The sequence below is a fragment of the Heteronotia binoei genome, chromosome 10 (genome assembly GCF_032191835.1).
Source record: "Heteronotia binoei isolate CCM8104 ecotype False Entrance Well chromosome 10, APGP_CSIRO_Hbin_v1, whole genome shotgun sequence".
In the NCBI taxonomy this organism is placed as follows: Eukaryota; Metazoa; Chordata; class Lepidosauria; order Squamata; family Gekkonidae; genus Heteronotia; species Heteronotia binoei.
In genome coordinates, this window is record NC_083232.1 from 46,075,397 (window position 1) to 46,097,621 (window position 22,225).

The window sequence follows — 22,225 nt, forward strand, 5'->3', positions numbered from 1 at the left end:
GAAGGCATTTTAAAGAGACCTACATGTGTGCAATGCCAGTAGCACAATGCAGCAAGTAAAGGAAAGGCATGCAGGTCTCTTAAATGTGTTCCCTTCACTTTCTGGGTCCCACCATTGAAGGAACACCTTAGCAAGTGAAAGGAAGGCATGTAGATATCTTTAAATGTCTTTCCTTTAGAAGGGAAGGCATTTAAAGAGACCTATGAACTGAATGAACCTCTGCAAAAACCATTGCAGTTCATGGGTGGTTTGTGAACAACACAATTGCCTGAATCACATTTTGCAAACCAATGAATCGGCCGATTCATCACAAACTTTGGTTCATAAGTTGGTTTGTGCCCATCCCTAACCAGAATACAGAAGCTGATGGTACTGAAGACCCTTGAATTTGTTACTCATCCTCTGCTACTTTAATCCTGTTTCCATTCTACTGTGACTTCATAACCCATACCTAATAACTTTAATGTAAACTTCTAATAATGTGTAATACATTGCCTAATATACTACCAATGAATCACTTTTCAACAATCTTACCTTTTCTCCCATTAAGCCAGGACTTCCCTGTTTGCAAGATAAAGATAATAATAATAAAGTTATTTGACTTCATTTAATTAAATATGAACATAAAGAATAATCCAGGCTCTTTAATCAGAAAAGAATGGGCAACAATAATCAGAAGAGGTAAACTAGGATTAAAAATTACAATGTAAAACCTTAAAAAACAGATTGTGTTAAAATAAAACATCTATTTCCAAAGTTCTGTGTGCATCTGATCTAAACAACAAGTTCTATGTACACAGAAGTCTCGATTTATTTTAGATGAAGAAGCCAATCATAAGCAAAGGACTGAAGGCCTAACTTGGTTTCAAAATGCGCAAGGAAGTGAAAGTGCTTACATTAAAGTACAAATACACAAGAAAGGCTGGGTTAATCATGGATGTGTATTTATATCTACTCCTGGATAGACCATCTGAAATCAGTACAAATCGATCCATCTTGCACCCACTGAACATGTGCCCTATATTTTTATAGTATACCCAATGTATTAGAACAGATGTCATATATTCAAAGTTGCTCAAAAAAGAGAGTTATTCAATGTAATTCAAAGGCTTCCAGGAATCAATGACTGTCTGATTTAACAAAAGTTAGTTGCTGCCTTCACAATGCCAATTTTAAGGTCTTTCAGTTTTCCTTGATAAAGGCAAATGAGAATCATCAATCTATAAAATCAAGATAACGGCAGCCCAAAAGGTCATGACACTCTTGATTGCAAAGCCCTATTGGTGACATCAGAGCACAGCAACCAGTGACATCAAGAAAAGGGGTGTCCAAAAGACAGAGGTTGGAGAATCTCCTTGGTGAGAAACCAATGTCATTCAGTGTACTGTAAGCTAGTCCACAATAGTCATTTTCTTTGTACCTCAGGACCTTTGTCTCCAGGGTCTCCTTTTACAGACTCTCCCTAGAAAGGAAGAATAAACAAATGAGAATTTGCATTTATGTTATAAATACATGATTGTTTTGCTATTACATTTACCTACGCCCAACTTTCATTTTGATATGCCTAGTGCCTTCGATGCGCAAAAAGTTTACAAGCCAGTGTTTGGCATAACAAAGACAACCAAAAGAAAGAAGGTAAGTAGAAGCAGGGCTCAACATGCTTTCAGTCACATATCATTTTACTAGGGAAGGAAGTGGATTTGGAGAAAATGTGGCATGTGGGATCATGTAAGTGGTCTGGGAAGAAGCTCCAGGCATAAGGGATGGAACCAGGGAGAAAGGGTGGGTCACTTGAGGGAGGAGGAGCTTTCAAATGGCTGAGGGGAGCATTGGACCTGTCATTGAGAAAGCAGAGCGGGAAAGGTAGCAAGGATAGCACTGAGAATTTAGTGTGGAAAGCAGACTCCAGTACCTTCAAAAGAGATCACAAATCATTTGATGGCTGAAACCACCCAAAGCCTGCCTAGGCCTCTTAAAGAGCTTAGAAGCTTTCTTGTGCACTATGTTTATTTTTTAAAAAATGAGGGAATCCTAGGAAAGCCTGACTTCCACAAGTCGTCAGTTCTGCAGCTGCAGGTTTGCCTATTCAATCAGCTGATCAGCAGCTCTGTCTTCCTTTACTAACGCAGCCCCCAGCCCCCAAAAACACTATCCATTTTTCAAAGATCTCAATTTGTACTAGAACAAAACATTTTAAAATCCTGTATTTAAGGAGGGGGGAAATCCCTCTGCTCATTTACCTTTTCTCCTTTAGATCCTCGTTCACCCTTCTGTCCTCTTTCACCAAGATATCCCTGGGGTAAAATAAAAGAGAGAGAAATATTTTTAACTATAAGAATATACGACCTGTGTTTTTAAAGTACTTGGATGGTAGGAGTTATTAGTAATCGAAACTATCACAAAAATAATAAGAGAAATCCTATTGTTTCTATTACTAATCTAATAATCTAGGTGGAAATGCACGGGGAGATCAATCACTAAATCCCATCCCCTTCCTGACATCTCTCCATTTCAGGATTCTCTAACTCTCAAGTCCTTAAGTAGGGTAATTCCTCCCTTTCCTCACATTGACACTCAAATCCAAACCCCTGTGGAGTATGCAGACTGGGTTGCAGGTCTTCATCTTGTATGGCCTACACAACACACCTTGAGATGCAGGTTTTCAATTCCCGTGCCCATGGCCCAGTTTAGAAAATGCATATGGCACATGAAAAGTGACTTTAAACCCTACCCTCCCGCCATGCCATTTTTCTACATGCAACAGTCCTGGAAGTGTACCATTTGTCCCGTTGGAAAAACCCAAATGTATACACATAGGGTGTTTTCGCACTGACCTTAATCGGCAGCGACGTCCCTCTTCACCAATTGATTTCGCACCAATTGCTGCGGAGCACCCGGAAGAGCCGCAAAGTCCCGCGGCTTTTGCGGCGCAAATGGAAACTGGTTTTTGGCGGTTTCCATTTGCACCGCAAAAGCCGCGGGACTTTGCGGCTCTTCCGGGTGCTCCGCAGCAATTGGTGCGAAATCCGCACAGATCCTGCGCGGTGAAGAGGGACGTCGCTGCCGATTAAGGTCAGTGCGAAAACGCCCATAACATAAAAGTGCCATTGGACTCACTTTGTATTGTTCTCCAAGAAGCCAAATACTGCTTCCTCTCCTCCTGCCTCCATTTTATGTCTGGAAAATGCTGCAGGGGGAATGCTGAAATTTCTTCTCCACATGTGCTACAGTCACTACCTGAATCAGGCACCGCAGATTTTTTTCATTATATACTGTAGTCTCAGCCAATGTTCCCTCTAAGCTGAGTTAATGTGAGCTAGTTCACAGTTTTTTAGTCTTCAGCTCACTCATTTTTGTCTTAGCTCAAGAAAAATGACCCGAGAGTAAACTAATTTATGCAGTAGCTCACAACTTTAATGCCAGTAGCTCACAAAATAGAATTTTTGCTCACAAGACTCCACAGCTTAGAGGGAGTATTCTCAGCCTGTGTATGAATAGGCTCTGAAATATATTTGTTTCTGATTAGGACATTTGGTGGGAGACTTCCTTTTTTATTTTAGTTAATTAACAAAACAATTCTTTTGGTTAATTTACAAAATCCTATTTGTATGAACACCTGGGGAATTCCTGAAGTTTGTAGTCTGTAGAGATCTATATTTTGTCTGTGGGTGGCTCTACTGTACAGTGCCCATGAATGGCACAGATTCTAGCACATTACTGTAAGATACAGTGATGTTCCTGTTCAGCTTATGATGGATGTAATCAGAGGCTGCATGCAAACCCTGGCCAGAGGTTCAGGAGCTGTGCTCCTGTGAGCTCCTGCTGAATTCAAGCCCTGGATGTAATAACACTCTCCCCACTGGCTCTTGTCCTGGAGTAACCATTCTCTTGAGTCTATTTGACCTTACTTCTTTTTCTCTGTCCAAAATAACACTAAATAGAATACTGCATATTCCCATGCCTTCACTTCATTTTTGGGTCCAATATTGTACATCCGCAGTGACTCTGAAACCAAGAGCTTCCTACTCCCTTTGTATCCTGCCAAAGCCTTCTTTCTAACATAGTAAACTAGCTTCAGAATATGAGGCCACGCAGACAAGACCTTCCAAAGATGACCTCAGGGAAAGGGAAGTACATACAAGAGTCTAAATTGACCTTCCTATAGCTTCAATCCAATGCTGCTACTTCTTTTCTAAGTACATTGTGAACCATTTCCCACCCCCCTTTTCAGGCAACCCTTGTAAAAAAAATGTTTAGTAATCTATATAATCCCTTTTAAGCTTTACAACAGAAAATGGAGACAGTTTTACGTTAGGAAATATAAGCAACGATTTTGGAAGTCAAACAAAAATATACTTACAGCAGGTCCTGGAGGTCCTGGCTCTCCCTTCTGGCATTCACAGCTCTTCTGTTCGCAGTGATCCAGCTCACAGCACTTTTGTTCATTAATGAAACACATCAGCAACCGAGTTTCAGATCTCAAATGAGGGCCACAGTTTTAAATTAACAGCTTTACAATCCTATCCTTAGCATGTTTACTCAGAAGTAAGTCCCTCTCTACTAGGCGCTTTTAGAAACATAGGAAGCAATTCTAAATGCACCTCTTTAGATCTCAGCTAGTTGCCTAGTTGCCAGAAGTAAGCGTTGTCTTTGAAGTCTGTGGTCCACCTCAGTACAAAATGCTGGGCTTCAACAACACTCAGTAGCAGCAGCAAATCTTTCTCCTTGTGAATAGCTATAAAGCACAGTGCAATACCCAGTTTCAGGGCTCCCCCCTGCCCCTCCGGAAATAAAGAACTAGGGAGAAGAATTTAGGGAAGAAGCACAGGTAAGAAAGAGTTCAGTGTACAACCCTTCCTGCTTACCCATGCTACTCAGTGTTTCCTCTAAGCTAGAATCAGTGTGAGCTAGCTCACAGTTTTTTAGCCTCTAACTCACAATTTTTTATCCTAGCTCAGGAAAAATAGCAAACTAATTTATGCAGCAGCTTACAACTTTAATGCCAGTAGCTCACAAAGCAGAATTTTTGCTCAGAAGACTCCACAGCTTAGAGGGAACATTGAAAATTGAACTTATGTCCACAGTTTTTAGGAAATTGCAGGCTTCAGTTAGTTTGGCTCTAACCTGAGTAGGCAAACAAAATAGACACAAGATTCCTTGTAGAATCTTAGTCCCATGATCAACTTCCATGAAGGGAATCTTTTCAGCTCCTTAGGGTTGCCAACCTCCAGGTGGGGCCCAGCAGACTGCCCAAATGATTTCCAGGCTACAGAGATCAATTTCCCTGGAGAAAATGGCTGCTTTGGAGGGTGGACTCCTGGCCATTATATGCCCCCAGAGACGATCCCTCCCTTCCCAAGCTCTGTCCTCCACAGACCACCTCCCAAATCTCTAGGATTGCCAGCTTCAGACTGGTAAATACCTGGAGATTTTGGGGGTGGAGCCTGAGGAGAGCAGGGTTTGGGGAAAGGAAGGACTTCAATGGAAAATAATGTCCAACTTCTAAAGCAGCCATTTGCTCCACGTGAATTAACCTCTGTCACCTTGAGGTCAGTTGTAATCCCAGGAAATCTCCAACCACCACTTGGAGTTTGGCAGCTCTACAGATCTCCATATATTTCCCAACCTGGATGTGGGAATCCTACCCTTCTTTCAGCTTTCACTGCCCATTCTTGTTGGTCTTTTACTACTTGAAATGTTTCACCTTTGTCAGGCCTGCATCGCCCACTCATGTTATCTGCTGCCGTTGTGATTCCAGGCTCAGGGCCAAACAACACAACACAGTAGAGATGTACGATCAAACCTTTCCATGTGTTCTTTTGATCCTACAAAACAGCTGCAAGGGAAATAATTTTGGACTGGGGGGCACAGCACTGGGCATCTTCTAATGTTGAGTGTTCTTGATTCTGTGTGTCTTTAATTTCCAGGAATTTTTTAAATTGTGTTTTTAATTTTGCACAATTTCATTAACGTACACTTTTTAATTTTATGCCCTTTTAAAACTGCAATCTATTTGATTCAATGTTTTGATTAATCTCTGCATTTTTCTCTTTAAAAATTGTTCATTGGACTGCTATTCTTAGCATCCTAGCACCCGGTTTTGCAGCGAATCTGAAAAGCTAAGGTAGGATACAAATAGTTTGAATAGAAATGAGAGATACTTCATTTTTCCTTCCATATCATTTTCTTGATCTAAACCTCTTTCTGGGTCTGGTAAGGAAAGAAGACAGACAAAGACAGCTGTCTTCTTACTATACAGAGATAACTGAGATACCAAGAAGCGGTAGCTTCAGCTGGGAAACAGCATGGTGGAGAAGCGTTGGCCTTTCCCAGCCCAACACTGTGACAGTTCAAATCGGGGCACCAGAGCTGCTTTTCAGAGTTTAAAAAACAACAACCAAAAATCTTATAAAAGTCACCCAATATTATATGCAGTACGTCCTTTAAACAGTAAAAGGGGATGCTGCTGCCCATTAAACTTTTTGCTTTCTGGATTTTTCAAAGACTTCCATGCTGGCTCTGCAACTATTCTTATAATAGGAATAAAGATAATTGCTGTGTGGGGGTGGAGGGAATCATGCAATTATATGTGGAAAATCACTCAGTTTGATACATGGGAACATGCTTTTCCCTACATAAAACTTACTTTTGTACAGAAAATACTCTGTGTGAAACAGTACAAAATCACAGATTAATGGAATGCCACTGAGCAGTCAAAACCTGATAAACTTACCTTCTGATTAAATAAAGTTTCCTGGAAAAAAGAAGAAATAAAAAAAATATTAATTTGATATGCCATTTCATGTAGCACTCTTTTACATGGGACACAGGCTGGACTTAGGGTTGCCAGCATCCAGGTGGGGTCTGGATATCCCCCAGAATCACAATTTATCTCCAGATTATAGAGATCAGTTCCTCTGAAGAAAAGGGCTGACCTGGAGAGTAGTCTCATAAGAACATGGCTTATATATATATATATATATATATATACACACACACACACACACACACACACACTGTGGTTAATAGCCACTGACGGACCTCTGCTCCATATTTTTATCTAACCCCCTCTTGAAGCTGTCTATGCTTGTAGCCGCCACCACCTCCTGTGGCAGTGAATTCCACATGTTAATCACCTTTTGGGTGAAGAAGTACTTCCTTTTATCTGTTTTAACCTGACTGCTCAGCAATTTCAGCGAATGCCCACGAGTTTTTGTATTGTGAGAAAGGGAGAAAAGTACTTCTTTCTCTACTTTCTCCATCCCATGGATTATCTTGTATACCTCTATCATGTCACCCCGCAGTCGACATTTCTCCAAGCTTAAGAGCCACAAGCATTTTAACCTTTCTTCATAGGGAAAGTGTTCCAACCCTTTAATCATTCTAGTTGCCCTTTTCTGCACTTTTCCCAATGCTATAATATCCTTTTTGAGGTGCGGTGACCGGAACTGCACACAGTATTCCAAATGAGATCACACCATCGATTTATACAGGGGCATTATGATACTGGCTGATTTGTTTTCAATTCCCTTCCTAATAATTTCCAGCATGGCGTTGGCCTTTTTTATTGCAATCACACACTGTCTTGACATTTTCAGTGAGTTATCTACCACGACCCCAAGATCTCTCTCTTGGTCAGTCTCTGCCAGTTCACACCCCATCAACTTGTATTTGTAGCTGGGATTCTTGGCCCCAATATGCATTACTTTGCATTTGGCCACATTAAACCTCAACTGCCACGTTGACGCCCACTCACCCAGCCTCAACAGATCCCTTTGGAGTGCCTCACAATCCTCTCTGGTTCTCACCACCCTGAAAAATTTAGTGTCATCTGCAAACTTGGCCACTTTACTGCTCACTCCCAACTCCAAATCATTTATGAACAAGTTAAAGAGCATGCGACCCAGTACTGAGCCCTGCAGCACCCCACTGCTTACCGTCCTCCACTGCGAAGACTGCCCATTTATACTCACTCTCTGCTTCCTATTAATTAGCCAGTTTTTGATCCACAAGAGGACCTGTCCTTTTACTCCATGACTCTTGAGCTTTCTAAGGAGCCTTTGATGAGGAACTTTATCAAAAGCTTTCTGGAAGTCAAGGTAAACAACATCTATTGGGTCTCCTTTGTCCACATGTTTGTTCACCCTCAAAGAAATGTAACAGGTTAGTGGGGCAAGATCTTCCCTTAAAGAACCCATGCTGAGTCTTCCTCAATAACCCGTGTTTATCAATGTGCCTACTCATTCTGTCCTTGATAATGGTTTCTACCAACTTTCCCAGTATTGAAGTCAGACTGACTGGCCTGTAATTTCCCGGATCTCCTCTGGAACCCTTTTTAAAGATTGGGGTGATATTTGCTATCTTCCAGTCCTCAGGAACGGAGGCAGATATCAATGAAAGATTACATATTTTTGTCAGAAGATCCACAAGTTCAACTTTGAGTTCTTTCAGAACTCTTGGATATATGCCATCCGGACCTGGTGACTTATTAGTTTTTAATTTGTCTATCAGTTGTAGGACCTCCTCTCTTGTCACCTCAATCTGACTCAGGTCTTTCAACACCCCTTCCAAAATTAGTGATTCTGGAGCAGGCAAACACTTCTCGTCTTCCACAGTGAAGACAGAGGCAAAAAATGCATTCAGCTTCTCAGCCATTTCCCTATCCTCCTTCAGTAATCCTTTTACCCCTTGATCATCCAAGGGACCCACTGCCTCCCTGGCTGGTTTCCTGTTTCTAATATATTTGAAGAAATTTTTATTGTTGGTCTTTATGTTTTTTGCAATATGCTCCTCATAATCCCTTTTTGCCTACCTGATCACAGTCTTGCATTTGATTTGCCATAGCCTATGTTCCCTTTTATTAATCTCACTTGGACTAGCTTTCTACCGCTTAAAGGAGTCCTTTTACAGCTTCCATTATTTTGTTTGTTAACCATGCAGGCCTTTTCTTATGCCTGTTTGTGCCTTTCCTAACTTGTGGTATATATTTTATCTGAGCTTCTAGGATTGTTGTTTAAAATAGCCTCCAAGCTTCCCCAAGGGTTTTGACTGTATTTACCTTTCCTTTCAGTTTCCTCTTCACATGCCTCCTCATCTCAGAGAATTTACTCCTTTTAAAGTTAAATGTGGTCGTGCTGGTCTTTTGGGGCAACTCTCTATTTATACAAATGGTGAAATCAATAACGTTATGGTCTCTGTGAATTATACTCTGCTGACATCCTTCCTTACCCTCCACACAGTCTACTCCCAAATCTCCAGAAATTTCCCAACCTGGAGTTGGCAATACCAACTAGAACAGACAACAGTTTTAAGAGAGGTAAAAGCACTACATAGCAGAGACACTGATGTCCTTAACCTGTGCATACACACTGCTTCTGTTCCATTCTCATCTCTGGTCAAACAGGTTTTACAGGTTTTTGAAACATTTTAAAAGCCTGCCAAACCTGTTTGCTGGATAGGGGCTGAGAATGCATTTAACAAATGGCATTGCCTCTGTCATGCGGCTTCTAATATTCTTTTTTGAGAAAAAAAATTCTGGACATTTGAGCCCCATTAATAGCTTTACTGCTGCAAATACTTATGATATCATTGAACAAAGTAGGAGTCCAGTAGCACCTTTAAGACAAAATTGTTGGTCTTAAAGGTGCTTCTGGACTCCTACTTTGTTCTATTGCTTCAGACCAACATGGCTGTCTACCTGGATTTATGATATTATTGTTTGTGCAAGTAGTCCAATATTACTTCACATCAAAGGACAGTACAATAATCTGAATGTAAACTAAATGATTAAGAAACACAACCTAAACAGATATATTAAACATAAAATTACCCCCTGGTTTGGTTTGGAAACCAACAAAAAATATTTTAGTTCTATCAGGCTTTTGAGAAGGAAAACTCTCTTTGAATACTGCTTTTACAGCTGCTGTTTGAGTTTAATGTTAGTTTTCACTGCTTAGGACTTGTAATGGTTACTAAACGGCTTTGAAAAACTATTTTGGAAAGCAGTATACAAATTTTGTGCAAACTGAAGTTGGGAACATTGACTATTGACAAGGAATCCTAAATTCTGTATGAACACTAGACTGCTTTTATTTTTATTGGCTCTTCTCACCTATTAATTTCATAATATTTCTCTTCCTTGAATATTTCCGGTCCACTGAAGACTCATTTCCATCTCTTGACATTTCTGCCTCTATACACAATTTTCTCTTGTTGTACTCCCTTAGGAACTTTTTTGTCTTCTACAATCTCAAACGTTTCTGGCCTCTGGCCCAATCACATCCTGTTTTTCTTCTCTTTTCATTTGACAATAAACGACTAAACGTTCCCCACTATTTCTTTCATAAGATTATCTTTTTAATTAATGTTAATTTTTTGAGAGCCAGTCTGGTGTAGTGGTTAAGTGCGCAGACTCTTATCTTGGAGAACTGGGTTTGATTCCCCACTCTCCACTTGCAGCTGCTAGAAAGGCCTTGGGTCTGCCACAGCTCTGAGAGAGCTGTCCTTGAAAGGAGAGCTCTCTCAGTCCCACCCACCTCACAGGGTGTCTGTTGTGAGAGCGGGGGAGATGTAAAGGAGATTTTAGGCCGCTCTGAGATTCAGAGTATAGGGCAGGGTATAAATCCAATATCAATCATGATCATCATCATAATCATCTTCTTCTTATATGAGAAAATGCATCATTGTTAAATCTGATTTTATAATTCCAAATGTTAAGTGGGTTATGCTGTGAAGCATAGGCGAAGGGTAGCTCTTGCCTGGTTTATTCCTTGTAGGTAGATCCAGGTGGGCAGCATGTTGGTCTGAAGCAACAGAACAAAGTTGGAGTCCAGTAGCACCTTTAAGACCAATAAAATTTTAATCTGAATGTAAGCTTTCATGTGCATGCACACTTCATCACTTCATAACCTATTTAATTGCCTGTTGAAGTGTACAAACACATGAAAGCTTACATTCTGAATAAAACTTTGTTGGTCTTAAAGGTGTGACTCCAGCTTTGTTCTTCTTGTTTATTCCTGTTTTAGTTAGCAAGTTCAGATTTATTAGGCCTTGGAGAAGCAGGTAACAATTTAAGCCACAATGAGACGTCACAGTCCAACCACAGTACACACATGCTGTGTGAACCCACTGCCAAGATGCTATGTCTGATGGGCCAGCCATTAAGTGTAGTGTGGAAGCTACCCTCTAAATCAGGGGTGTCAAACTCATGAGGGCCAGATCTGACATAAATGAGATTTTGTTGGGCCAAGTCATGTGTGTCATAAAATGTAATGCAGGTAGTAGAGATATAAACTTTATAAAGACACAGACAAAAAACAATTAAAGAATAATTAAAAGATTAGCACTCTTGAATATTTTATTTAACAATCTCTGATAACTGACACCTCTTGCTCAGAATTATTGCATCAAAATCTGGAGACAATGTCTGTTATATAGCAATTCTGGGTATGCTGTTAAGGTGTTGTTCAGGAGAGTATCTGTAAGTTGCAAACCTACTTTTGATTTATTGACATTCATTACAATCATTCATTATAATCAGTGCTTTGAGCCTAAGACCCAGAGGAAAACACGCAATGGCTGAACATTGTGAGCTTTTGTATGTAAGTGGCTTCATGTGCTGGTCAGCCAATGGAGAAAATATAGGCTTTGCTCTGTACCTCCTTTGTGACTGAGCAAGCCTGGCAAAGCAAGCTGTGATGCAGAAGGAAGCAAGAGAGGAAGAAGGAAGCAATGACAGTGAGTTGCTGGCGGGCCTAATAGGAGCCCTCTGGGGGCCTGATCCACATGTTTGACTAGGAATCTGTGGGCCCTGACTACCCCCACTGCATGGTCTCATCACCCTTGCAGAGCACACCAACTTTGATTGGGGGGGGAACCACTGGGAATGCAGAGAGCAGCTGAACAACCAGGAAAAGGCCATGAAATCTTTGCTGGAGCCAGTGTAGCTCCCACCACCATCAGGGGCAGCCATGCCACATTTTGCCACCATGCCTTCTGGCACATGGCGGCAGAATATGTCTATACCCATGGCCATATGGTATGGACTGAACTTTGTGCTCTGAAGCAGTGAAACAACACTTTTGAGCCATTGCGGAGGAAAATGTATGCCCTCATGGCATTCCATATGACCAGGTAATGGCATGGCTCATGGCATTCTATATGACCAGGATGCTAGTCCATGCTGTGCGCAAACATCCCACCTGTTGTTGGGGACAGGTGTGTCAAGGTCCTCTCTGGTGGGTATGTGACCTTAGGAACATGATGCATTCCCTAGGGCCCAGTGAGGGTGCTCTGATGCCCCTTGCCACTTGCTAGTCCCTGCCTTCCCACCAGCAGGCAACCTGCTCAGCAGAGAAGCTGGGGCGATCAGGTGATGAAGCCACTGAGGAGCTGGATCTGTGGCTTGGCAATATGGTCAGACACTGGAGTGCCCTCACTGGGAAATAGGGTGACTGCACCATTGCACACTTTCATCCCCTCTGGATGAACTCTTTGGTGGCCATGTCCCCACCATACATTCTTTGGTTGAAGCCAGGAGAAGATGAAGATCAGTGAGGGTGCTGCCACCACCAAGCTACTCAGGCCATCACTGCAAGTGGACTCCATGTCCTTGGGTGGGGGGTGGGATGAGGTCCAGGGGTGTCTGGTGAGGAGCTGTTGCATCCTGGAGCAGCCTCTGGAAAGGTGACTGCTGTACCCTTTGGTGGGGTTGGTGACGGAGCCAATGTCTGATCTGAGGGTGCTGGATGTGGCCCCCACAACACACTTCCCCACCCATATGAGTGGCCATCAAGAAGGAATAGATGGAGACCAGGTAGGAGTGGAAAAGTGCTCTGTCCTTGATTCAGCTGTGCTTGGATAACCTTGCTGAAGGTCAGAGGATGGCTATCAGTCACATCAAGAGGCTGAAGTCTATTGCTGGGGGGCATGGACAAGCAGCAGATGTGCATCAAGGGGTTACTCACAACAGTCTGTTGCCTTGCACTTGGGCCTTCCCCTGTGGTTGCCTCTCCTGCAGGGCAGCCCAAAAGCACATCTCCGTTTATGTGAAATGGCTGTGGCTAAGCACCATGAGCCCATGACTGGCCTCATGTTTCTGGGACATCATACAGTGGTTCAAGCTCACTCAGGGTAAGGGTTGCAAGTATGCTTTTGGTGACAGTGGGTAAGGCATCGGGAACTCCTTCCCCTGTTTGTGTTGCTGCAGCTTTTCCACCTGGTGAGTTCTGAACCTTTGGGGGGCAGGAGCCCATGGGTATGGCATAGCACCAAATCAACCCATCCCACCTCTCACATGTTCCATATCTAGCTCTCCATGACTGCCATCCTGTGATCGGTTGATTCCCCCATCTGTCTTGGTCACACCACTGTGCCCTTGTTGTGGTGTGATGATGCAATTGCTGGGGACTCCAATGCGATTGTGGCTCATGAGGTCCCACTAGGGGACTGTTTGCTTGTTCCTCAGCCTGTGCAGTAACCCTTAGGGAACCATCCAGCAGCTCTGCTGTTTTGCCAGTGTATGTCGTTCGCTTTGTCAGCTCTGACAACTGGGCTGCCCAATTTCTTTATCATGTTTGGATGTTGTCCATGCTGGCAAAGAGTTTGGATGACAACTTTACAGTATAGTGCACAAATTAACTGGGATGTGGGGTAAGATTTCTCTCAAAATGTCTTGTCTATTTAAAAGAGGTTTAGTGGGCAGAAATGGGCTGACCCAATGAATATTAAAGAGACAGTTAGAAAGACCACTTCAAAAGTTGGCAATGCAAGGGAGGGATATATCTCAAGGAAGATCTACCAACTTAAGTTTTGCTAGCAAAATTTCTTAATTCTAGGTCATTTTCACCCTATAGCCCCCATTATATAGCTGTATATGCACATAATAACATATGTGCATATACAGGAATTTTTAGTAGTGAATTGGAACAGAGTTTGACAGATTTATATTTAACATCAGTAATTTAAAATCAACAGTACTAAATATAAGTATTTTAAATACCCTAAAATTTACTTTAGACTAATTTTTTTCACTTAAGGGCCTGATCTAAAGTTCCTGTATGTTCTGTTAACTCGTTGGCAGTAATCTCTTTGGTGGGAAAGCACACAATCTTCCTTTATGCGGAATCCTATTCTGTTCCATATGCAGAATAAGTTGCATGTATATAGTTAACCGCTGTGTACCTAAGGATCTGTGGTATGCAAGGGAAAGGTTCTTAAGCTTGAAATGGCCCTGGGAACCTGCTACTTGCTCCACTGGGGAAATTTATATCTACCAACAGGTTACGTGTGGGCCTGAGAATTATATTCCAAGTATAGAACTCTCAGAGCCCACAGTGAACAAGGTCAGAATAGATATGCAGGGGACATGAGAACTTTATAATGTATACCATAGCATACTATAGCAAAACTCTCAGGGTATAGTCCCCAGGACTTGATAAATGACACAAGATTTCTCAGAAGACTGTGTCTAACGGATATATGAACCAAGGTCTTCCCAGTTCTTTCTGACACACTAACCACTATTCCACTTAGGGTTACCAACCTCCAGGAGGGGTCTGAAGATCTCCCAGTATTACAATTGATCCCCAAACTACAAAGATCAATTCCCCTGGAGAAAATGGCTGCTCTGGAGGGTGGACTCTATGACATTGTATCCTGCTGTGGTCCTTCCCCTCCCTCCAGGCTCCACCCCCCAAATCTCCAGTTATTACCTAACTCAGATCTGGCAACCTTAAATCATTTTGGATCAGATTTTGATTCCTTAAGTCTAAGACAGAACAAAGCTGTCATTTTAAGGATACCGTATGTGCTTCAAGGAAGATGGTTTTCCTTATTTAGATATTTATATTGCACTTTTCTCCCCAATAGGAACCCAAAGTGACTTACATTGTTCTTCCCCTCCATTTTATCCTCACAACGTCAATCCTGTGAGGTGGATTAGCCTGAGAGACAGTGGCTAAAGGCCTCCCAGTGAGTTTTCATGGCTGCACAGCGATTCACACCTGGGTACTGGTCTGACACTCTAACCATTAGATCATGTTGGTGCTATCCTCTCTATAATAAATGCTCTGTGGGGAGGCCAAATGCAGGTTTCCCATTGGCTGAGGGATGTGCATCAACCACTGGCTCATCAACCACCACTCAAGGTCTGTTGTGTTCCACTGGCTGAGGACTGAGGCACTACTTCATACAGGAGAGAAAGAAAGTCTTCCCTAGATTGGCTGACGAGGGAGGAGGAAAACTGCCACAGAAAGACTTCCTTTGATTGGTTGAGAGCTCCTCCCTCTTCTCCTCTGGGGAACCAAACAACCAGAGAGAGAGATAGAAAAAAAATCCCCAGCAGAACCATGTTTTATTATGGATACATAGAGAGAGAGGAAAAGAGAGAGGAGAGAGAATATGGAGTCCTGTGTTTAAGACTGGGCCACAAGGGAAGCTGCCTTTGCTTTTCCCTCAATGCCTGTTGCTAGCTAACCAACTTGGTTCGGTCAGTAAAAGGCAGGGGGAGGAGGCCTTGAAAAGGCCTATTTTGGGCTTTGAGGGAGAACTCATTGGGGCCAGTCCTGACTAGGATTACCAGCTCTTTGAAAATTCCTGGAGATTTTGTGGTGGAGTCTACAGAAGCCACACTTTGGAAAGGGGAGAGGCCCCAGCTGGGGACCCACCTCCAAAACAGTTATTTTCTCTGACATGGGGAGAGAGGTCTGTTGTCTGGAGTTCAGTTGTGAAGTGATCCAGGAGATCTTCAGCCTCCACCTGGAGGTTTCCTACCGTAGGCCTGGCAGCACCGTCTGGGTGACTTCATGCCATCTGATTGGCATGACTTAACTAGGCCTGGCTGCTTGCTCCTGTTCAGCAGCAGCCCCCTAAGACAACCACTGTGACATGACAGTCAGTCTTCAGAGCAGGGTCTGCCAGACCCAGGTGGAAGCTGAATGGGTGATTTTGGACCACCCACATATTTTTAGCCTAATCTACCTCACAGGGTTGTTATGCAGATCAACAGGGGGAGAGAAAAATGATTTAAGCTATTTTGATCCCCTCTGTGGAGAATGACTGTCCTTTTCCTAGGTGGAGGATGCAGGGAGGGGGGAGGAGATGGAAAGTTGAAGTCAGAGGGGCAGATAAATTTATATTGATGGTTACAGCTGCCTTCTCAAAATACCTTGCCTCCCTCTGTCTTTTCCTTCCAGCCCCCCCAAAGGCAATGATACTCACACACAGTAAATTTCTAGTGCTTGTTGTATTTCTCCTCACAACAGACATTATTACTAGTATTACTATGTGAAGGTTACGTTATCCCCTGGGAACCATTGTCAATTCAACTTCCAAATCTCAAAAACCTGTAGAACTGTAAAACAAACTAACCAACTCACATCATGTTGGGATCCAGCCAGCATTTTCATTCAATATCACCTAACTTTTCTCCTTTCTACAGCCTCCATACCACGTAGGTATTTTTCATGCCAGAGCATTTTTGATGGTCAAAGGGGCCCCCTTTTCCCCTTTTCACCAATGAAACATTTGGCTAGATCCAACCCCATCATATACACATACAGATTAGGGAGGTCATCCTGTTATCATTTGCTACTAATTGTTATTACCAACTATTAGGCCTCCAATCTCTTGAGGACTGGATGACAACTTTCCTGAAAAATCTGATTTATAATTGACACCAGGACGCCATGGGAATAGTAGGAAATAGTTTGAGTGCCATTGTTTTAGAGTTATGGATGTTATAGTTTTTAAAGATGATTAACTGCCTGTAACTAATACTGTAATCTGCCCTGAGCCCATTCGCAGGGAGGGCAGGATAGAAATCAAACCAAATAAATAAATAAATAATAAAATTTTGCCAGGTGGGAGTGAAGGAACTTTTATCCCACTCCCCTCGCCTTCCATTTGCTCAGGTGGGTAGAAGGGAAATATTCTGGTGCCAAAGCAACATTATGTCAGTTCTGGCCATGTAGCTGGAAATGAGACCCTTACATTGATAGACGCTCTAGCATTCACCAGATCTGGATCACCGCTCCTAAAATTCATCTAAGGGGCTAGCAACCCTAATACGCACATACAATATGCCCACTAAGTGCAATCTTTAACATATATCAAAATAAATGGGTTAGTCTATAAATTGCCACAAGACTTTTTAGTGGTTAAAGTGTTGGATTAGAATCTGGAAGACCCAGCTTTGAATCCCTACTTTGGCATGGAAGCTTGCTGGGTGACTTTGGGCCAGTCACACACTCTAACCTAACCTATCTTGCAAGGAAGGCAGGGTATAAATGAAATAAATAAACTACCTAAAATATTACTTACCAACCGGTCCCGGATTTTATCTGAAAGGCTGAACTCATCCAAGATTGGAACAGCTATCCCAGGAGAATCACCAGATATCAACCGCAGTTTGGCTCGATCGACGACATTAGAAAGGCCAATGGTAATGAAAGATATTCCAAGAGCTCTGGCATCATTAGAGATGCCCTGAATACCAGGACTGTTTGGATGGTCAATACCATCAGTCATCAACAAAACCACTTTGATGCTTTTTTCCCGTCCTTCTGATTGGAACAGGTGAGTAGCATTGGAAATAGCATAATAGGTGTAGGTGCCATGTCCAATAAAGGACATTTTAGAGAAGGTTTGCTTAAAGTTCTGCAGGCTCCTCCAGGATCTAAAGTGATGATCGATAATGACTGAGCTGCTGAATTGCATGAGTGCCAGCCGGATATCATACCTTTGGACTCGAGTGGGCTTCAGGCGGAAAACTTTGTCACTTAATATGCTGACAAAATCTTTTTGGTTCTGAAAAAGGTCCCCTCTGGCACTTTCAGAAGTGTCCAGGATAAAGAGGATATCAACAAAGCAGGTGGAATCTGTAAGGGGACAAGACATTACAGATGGATAAACAAATAAAAGAATCCAACAGAAGCAGATAAATGGAGATCTAAAAGAATTAACACAGGTTAAAATGCTAAACAGGTCTACTCAATGGTACATGAGGTACAGTCTCCAATATGATATAATTTAACTGCATGCTGCCCATTCCCAACTCTGCCCCATTCCTCCCCCCATATGAATTCAATGAATCTCATACAGTGCCGGTCTGGTGTTGTGGTTAAGTGTGTGGACTCTTATCTGGGAGAACCAGGTTTGATCCCCACTCCTCCACTTGCACTTGCTGGAATGGCCTTGGGTCAACAATAGCTCTGGCAGAGGTTGTCCTTGAAAGGGCAGCTGCTGTGAGGGTCCATTCAGCCCCACCCACCTCACAGGGTGTCTATTGTGGGGGAGGAAGGTAAAGGAGATTGTGAGCCGCTCTGAGATGCTGAGATTCGGAGTGAAGGACGGGATATAAATCCAATATCTTCTTCTACAAGTCTAGAAGAATCAATATAAGTCAGTTGTGTAATTGCGGCCTATAAGCTTTAACTAATCGGGGTTAAATCCAACATGGTGAGGGCAGTGTTACACAGCCGGTTGTAAATAAATACCAATATTTATTTCGGTTATTTTTCTACAGTTAAATGAGGGTTCATACCAGCATCTTTATGCAGCAATAGGCTTCAGGGTAGATAAGTCCTAGTTCATACATTCATTCTGGATTGATGCTGAAACAGCAGGGTTTATCCTACCACTCTGCTAAGCATAGTGAGCAGTATCCTACTGTATGGTGGAGGACTTCCTCCAGCCTAAGGAACTTTCTTTCCAGTTTCAGGTCTTCAAATTTTGCTTAGTGGAGTGGTAGGATAGAGGCCACTGTGGAACAGCTCAAGAAGAGCCTCTTCTGATGGAGTATATTTTTCTGGTGTGGAGGAAGAGTCTTCATTTGGCTGAACAGAGTGGTAAGATACAGCCAAGGAATAGGAGGTCCTCCTCACCACCACCCACAGAGGGCTTTCCACCATGCACCCAAAATTCATGTGATTTCCTCCCTGCTTTTTAAAGGAGGACCATCATATGAACTGGGCCTCTATGTTATCTGCTGTTCACAAGCAGGATTAAATTCACACAGGGGCTACTATGTGAATGGTGACCAGGGACTTGCAGCGGTTTTCACCATGCTGTTGGATCGCTGCTCAATACATACATCCAGGCCCAAACCAGAGAAAGACTGAAAAATACACAAGATCATTACTCAAACTGTCGTGAGAAAAAAATTCTTCTTGTATTCAGATATATCAATAAATTGAATGGTCATATATTCTTTCAATCATTCCATTAAGAAGGTCAACTTCGAAACTTGCAAGGAAAAGACTGTTAAGGACAGAATCTTATAGCCAGGCCTCAGATTCAGCAGAAGCTCACAGGAGCACAGCTTCTGAACCTTTCTGAGGGTTCCCCATTTTCCTCCCCACCTACCTTGTCCATTGAATAGTAGGTGCAGCTGCATAACAATCCCTGGATTAGGAGAGCGGGCAGCCAGCCAGCCAGCCACTAGGGGCTTTGCCATGCCCCCAGCAGCCCTCAACCCTTGGAGAAGCCCACACCACCCTTTCTCCACTTCTTATGTGATTCTGGGCAGTGGATGGCTTGCTGGCCTTTTGACTGGGGTGGGGGCAGGAGAACACCAGGCAAGCAAGGCCTGTTTGGGCTGGCCGGATCTCTAGCCAGCCCAAGTATGCCTCGCTCGCCTGGGGCTCTTTTTTTCTTCCATTCGGTTGCTTTTGGCTGGGGTGAGTGGGTGGCATATGCTAATGAGCTCCACCACCTATTTTTCTACAAAACAAGCCCTGCTTATAGCACATATAGTGTGTAAAAATACAAACTTTTCCAGATATTTGTCTGAACACACAGATATTGGCAGAGGAATCCAGCAGAAGCAAGTCTGCTCTCTCTGGTGTATTTTACATTACAAACTTAGAACTGTTACAGATTAATTGTTAAGTGAAATCTTCATTCTTCAAACGTCAAGAAGTGCCTTAACTCCAATTTACATGATACCTTAATAGTGCTATGTTGTATCCTACATGTTGGATTATCTAGCAATCTGGATCTCTTCCAACCATTATGGATGTACTGTACAGTTTCTAACAGCACATTCCATGCAAAGTTTCTGTTGAGTTTCTTAATGTCCATTTAGGAGAGAATAATAAAGCTCCTTGTCATCCAGTATTGATGGGAAACATGCAACCCCAGAGAATTCAGGACTTATTACCAAAGATACAAAATGCTTATATATTAAGTTTGCCATTTCCGTGGAAATTATTCCGCTAGGCTTGGAAACATTTCATACAGTGAGTTCTAGGAAAACGGCTTTACCCTGAAGATTGTCTTGTCTTGCCAGAAGAGAACTTGGCCTTTGTCCCTTTCTTCTGGTTTGTCCATACACTGTACAATTTGCAGCAGTGGCCAAAACAAAAAGGAAAAAGACAAAATGTTTTTTCCACATAGTGACTGGAATCCAAAATCCAAGGATTGCTCACAGCTCCTGTTTATGCAAAACAAAAATAGCTATTTTAATATACATATTAATAAAGCTATGTTAGCATGATACAAGTTTGTGTAGGATTCCTTTGTTAACTAGGTTAAACAATTTTAACAAGCTTTTAAATTAAAATATTAACACTTAAAATAAAAGGTACTGATCTTTCTTTAATGCAGTAGGTTGCTCCTTTGGTTCATATATTATCGGTTAGAACACATTTTAAAGATGGAATATTGATCACACTTACATAAATGCTGCTTATTTATATCTTTCTATTTATATCTACTGCATTAGTAGTTGACTCTGGCAGATGTATAAGAATGACCTGAGAATTTCTCTGTCTAGATCCTAATGTAACGACATTCTACTGACAATACTTTTCTGGCACCCCTAATATAAAACAACTTGGGTGTCCATGTGAATATGCCTTTAAACTACATTTTTCTAAACAGACATGATAATGAGGATTCTCATGCATTCCTCTTAATTTTAATCACTTGATATTTTAGAAATAAAATTAACTGTGAGTAACCACAACAATTTTTTAATCAATTGTTCTAGTAACATAGCTACAAAACTACTCATAAAAGTAGCAAACATTGCTAATATTATTCCTGTTTGGCCCGCATCACTTTCTGGATTACCATGTGTTTTTTGGATAACTGTTAAAGAATTTCTGAAACATACTTATTTCTAAAAAATCGTAGCAAATTTGTCTAGAAATTCTTGCTGGCTAGAGAAATACTTTGAAGACAACAATACAATAAACAATTCCTCTCACTTATTAGACCACAGTCTTATTTAAGTATTATTGCTAAGCTTCACTCAAGACTTTGATATAATTAATTCAGCCTTTCTCCAAAGACAGAAAAGCAGTGACAACCAAATTTTAACAATATGACACCTTTTTATTTCAAGTTCCATTTGCTTTTCTTTTACCAAGATAAAATATTTTGAAATTATGTTGTCTTACCGTACACAGCACAGCAACTATACACTGCAGAATAAATAACCTATGCACAAATATTAACTGGAAAGAGCATTCCCACTTTTTTGCTAAAACATAGCATCTTTTAAATAAATAATTTGTCTTAGTGCAAATCAGGGCACTTTGCATCTGGATCTTTCATGGTCCTTTAGTCAAATTTTATTAGTTCAAGTTAATGCAGAGTGGTTAGGCATTTAGCCAGGTCTAGAAGTCTGGGTGGGAGCACCAACTTTAAAGGAACAGCTGATCTGAGAGAGTTCTTTACAAACAACCAGCTTGATATTATGTAAATGAAAAAGCAATTCTTACCAACAAATTGTGTTCATTTCTCTGACCTTCTTTATTGTACTTCTATACCCCAGCATGATGATATTATTTAAAGACACTTCCTGTAGGGCACAAACAAGAAACAAACATAATAAACATGTAACATTGAAAGTTCAAAATGCACATGCAATGTCAAAGATCCCAAATGAGTTTTGGGAATGGGTTGGATCCAATCAGTTTTTCCATCGATGAAAAAAGGAAGAGTGAACCTCCCCTGTTAACCATCAAAAAGACTCTGCTGGGGATCATGAGACCTGCATGTAGATCAGGGGCTGTAGTAGGGAGGGGGATGAGGTGAGACTGAATGAAAAAGCTGAGTGAATTCAACCCAAAGTCCAAAAACAGATGTGTCCCTTTTTTGGGACATACAACAATGAATGCTGATGACCACATTTATATATCAGTGTACCTCTGAGCGTTCAGTCATTTACCAGATTCTTAATGTCCACAGACAAATTTACCAAAGATTTACCAGATTTCAG

General features: G+C 41.8%; 1 protein-coding gene across 1 annotated transcript in view; it reads right to left on the reverse strand.

The window, feature by feature from the left end:
- Nucleotides 1-21,563, reverse strand: part of COL28A1 (collagen type XXVIII alpha 1 chain) — an 83,707-nt gene extending 62,144 nt beyond the window's left edge. The window contains exons 1-8 of the mRNA XM_060248559.1: nucleotides 21,402-21,563; nucleotides 20,263-20,431; nucleotides 17,320-17,876; nucleotides 6,734-6,754; nucleotides 4,361-4,435; nucleotides 2,241-2,294; nucleotides 1,421-1,462; nucleotides 535-561 (exon numbers count right to left, since the gene is read on the reverse strand). Coding sequence (XP_060104542.1) covers nucleotides 535-561; nucleotides 1,421-1,462; nucleotides 2,241-2,294; nucleotides 4,361-4,435; nucleotides 6,734-6,754; nucleotides 17,320-17,876; nucleotides 20,263-20,392 — 906 coding nt within the window. The 5' untranslated portion in view covers nucleotides 20,393-20,431; nucleotides 21,402-21,563. The remainder of the gene's footprint in view (nucleotides 1-534; nucleotides 562-1,420; nucleotides 1,463-2,240; nucleotides 2,295-4,360; nucleotides 4,436-6,733; nucleotides 6,755-17,319; nucleotides 17,877-20,262; nucleotides 20,432-21,401) is intronic.
- Nucleotides 21,564-22,225: the final 662 nt, after the last annotated feature.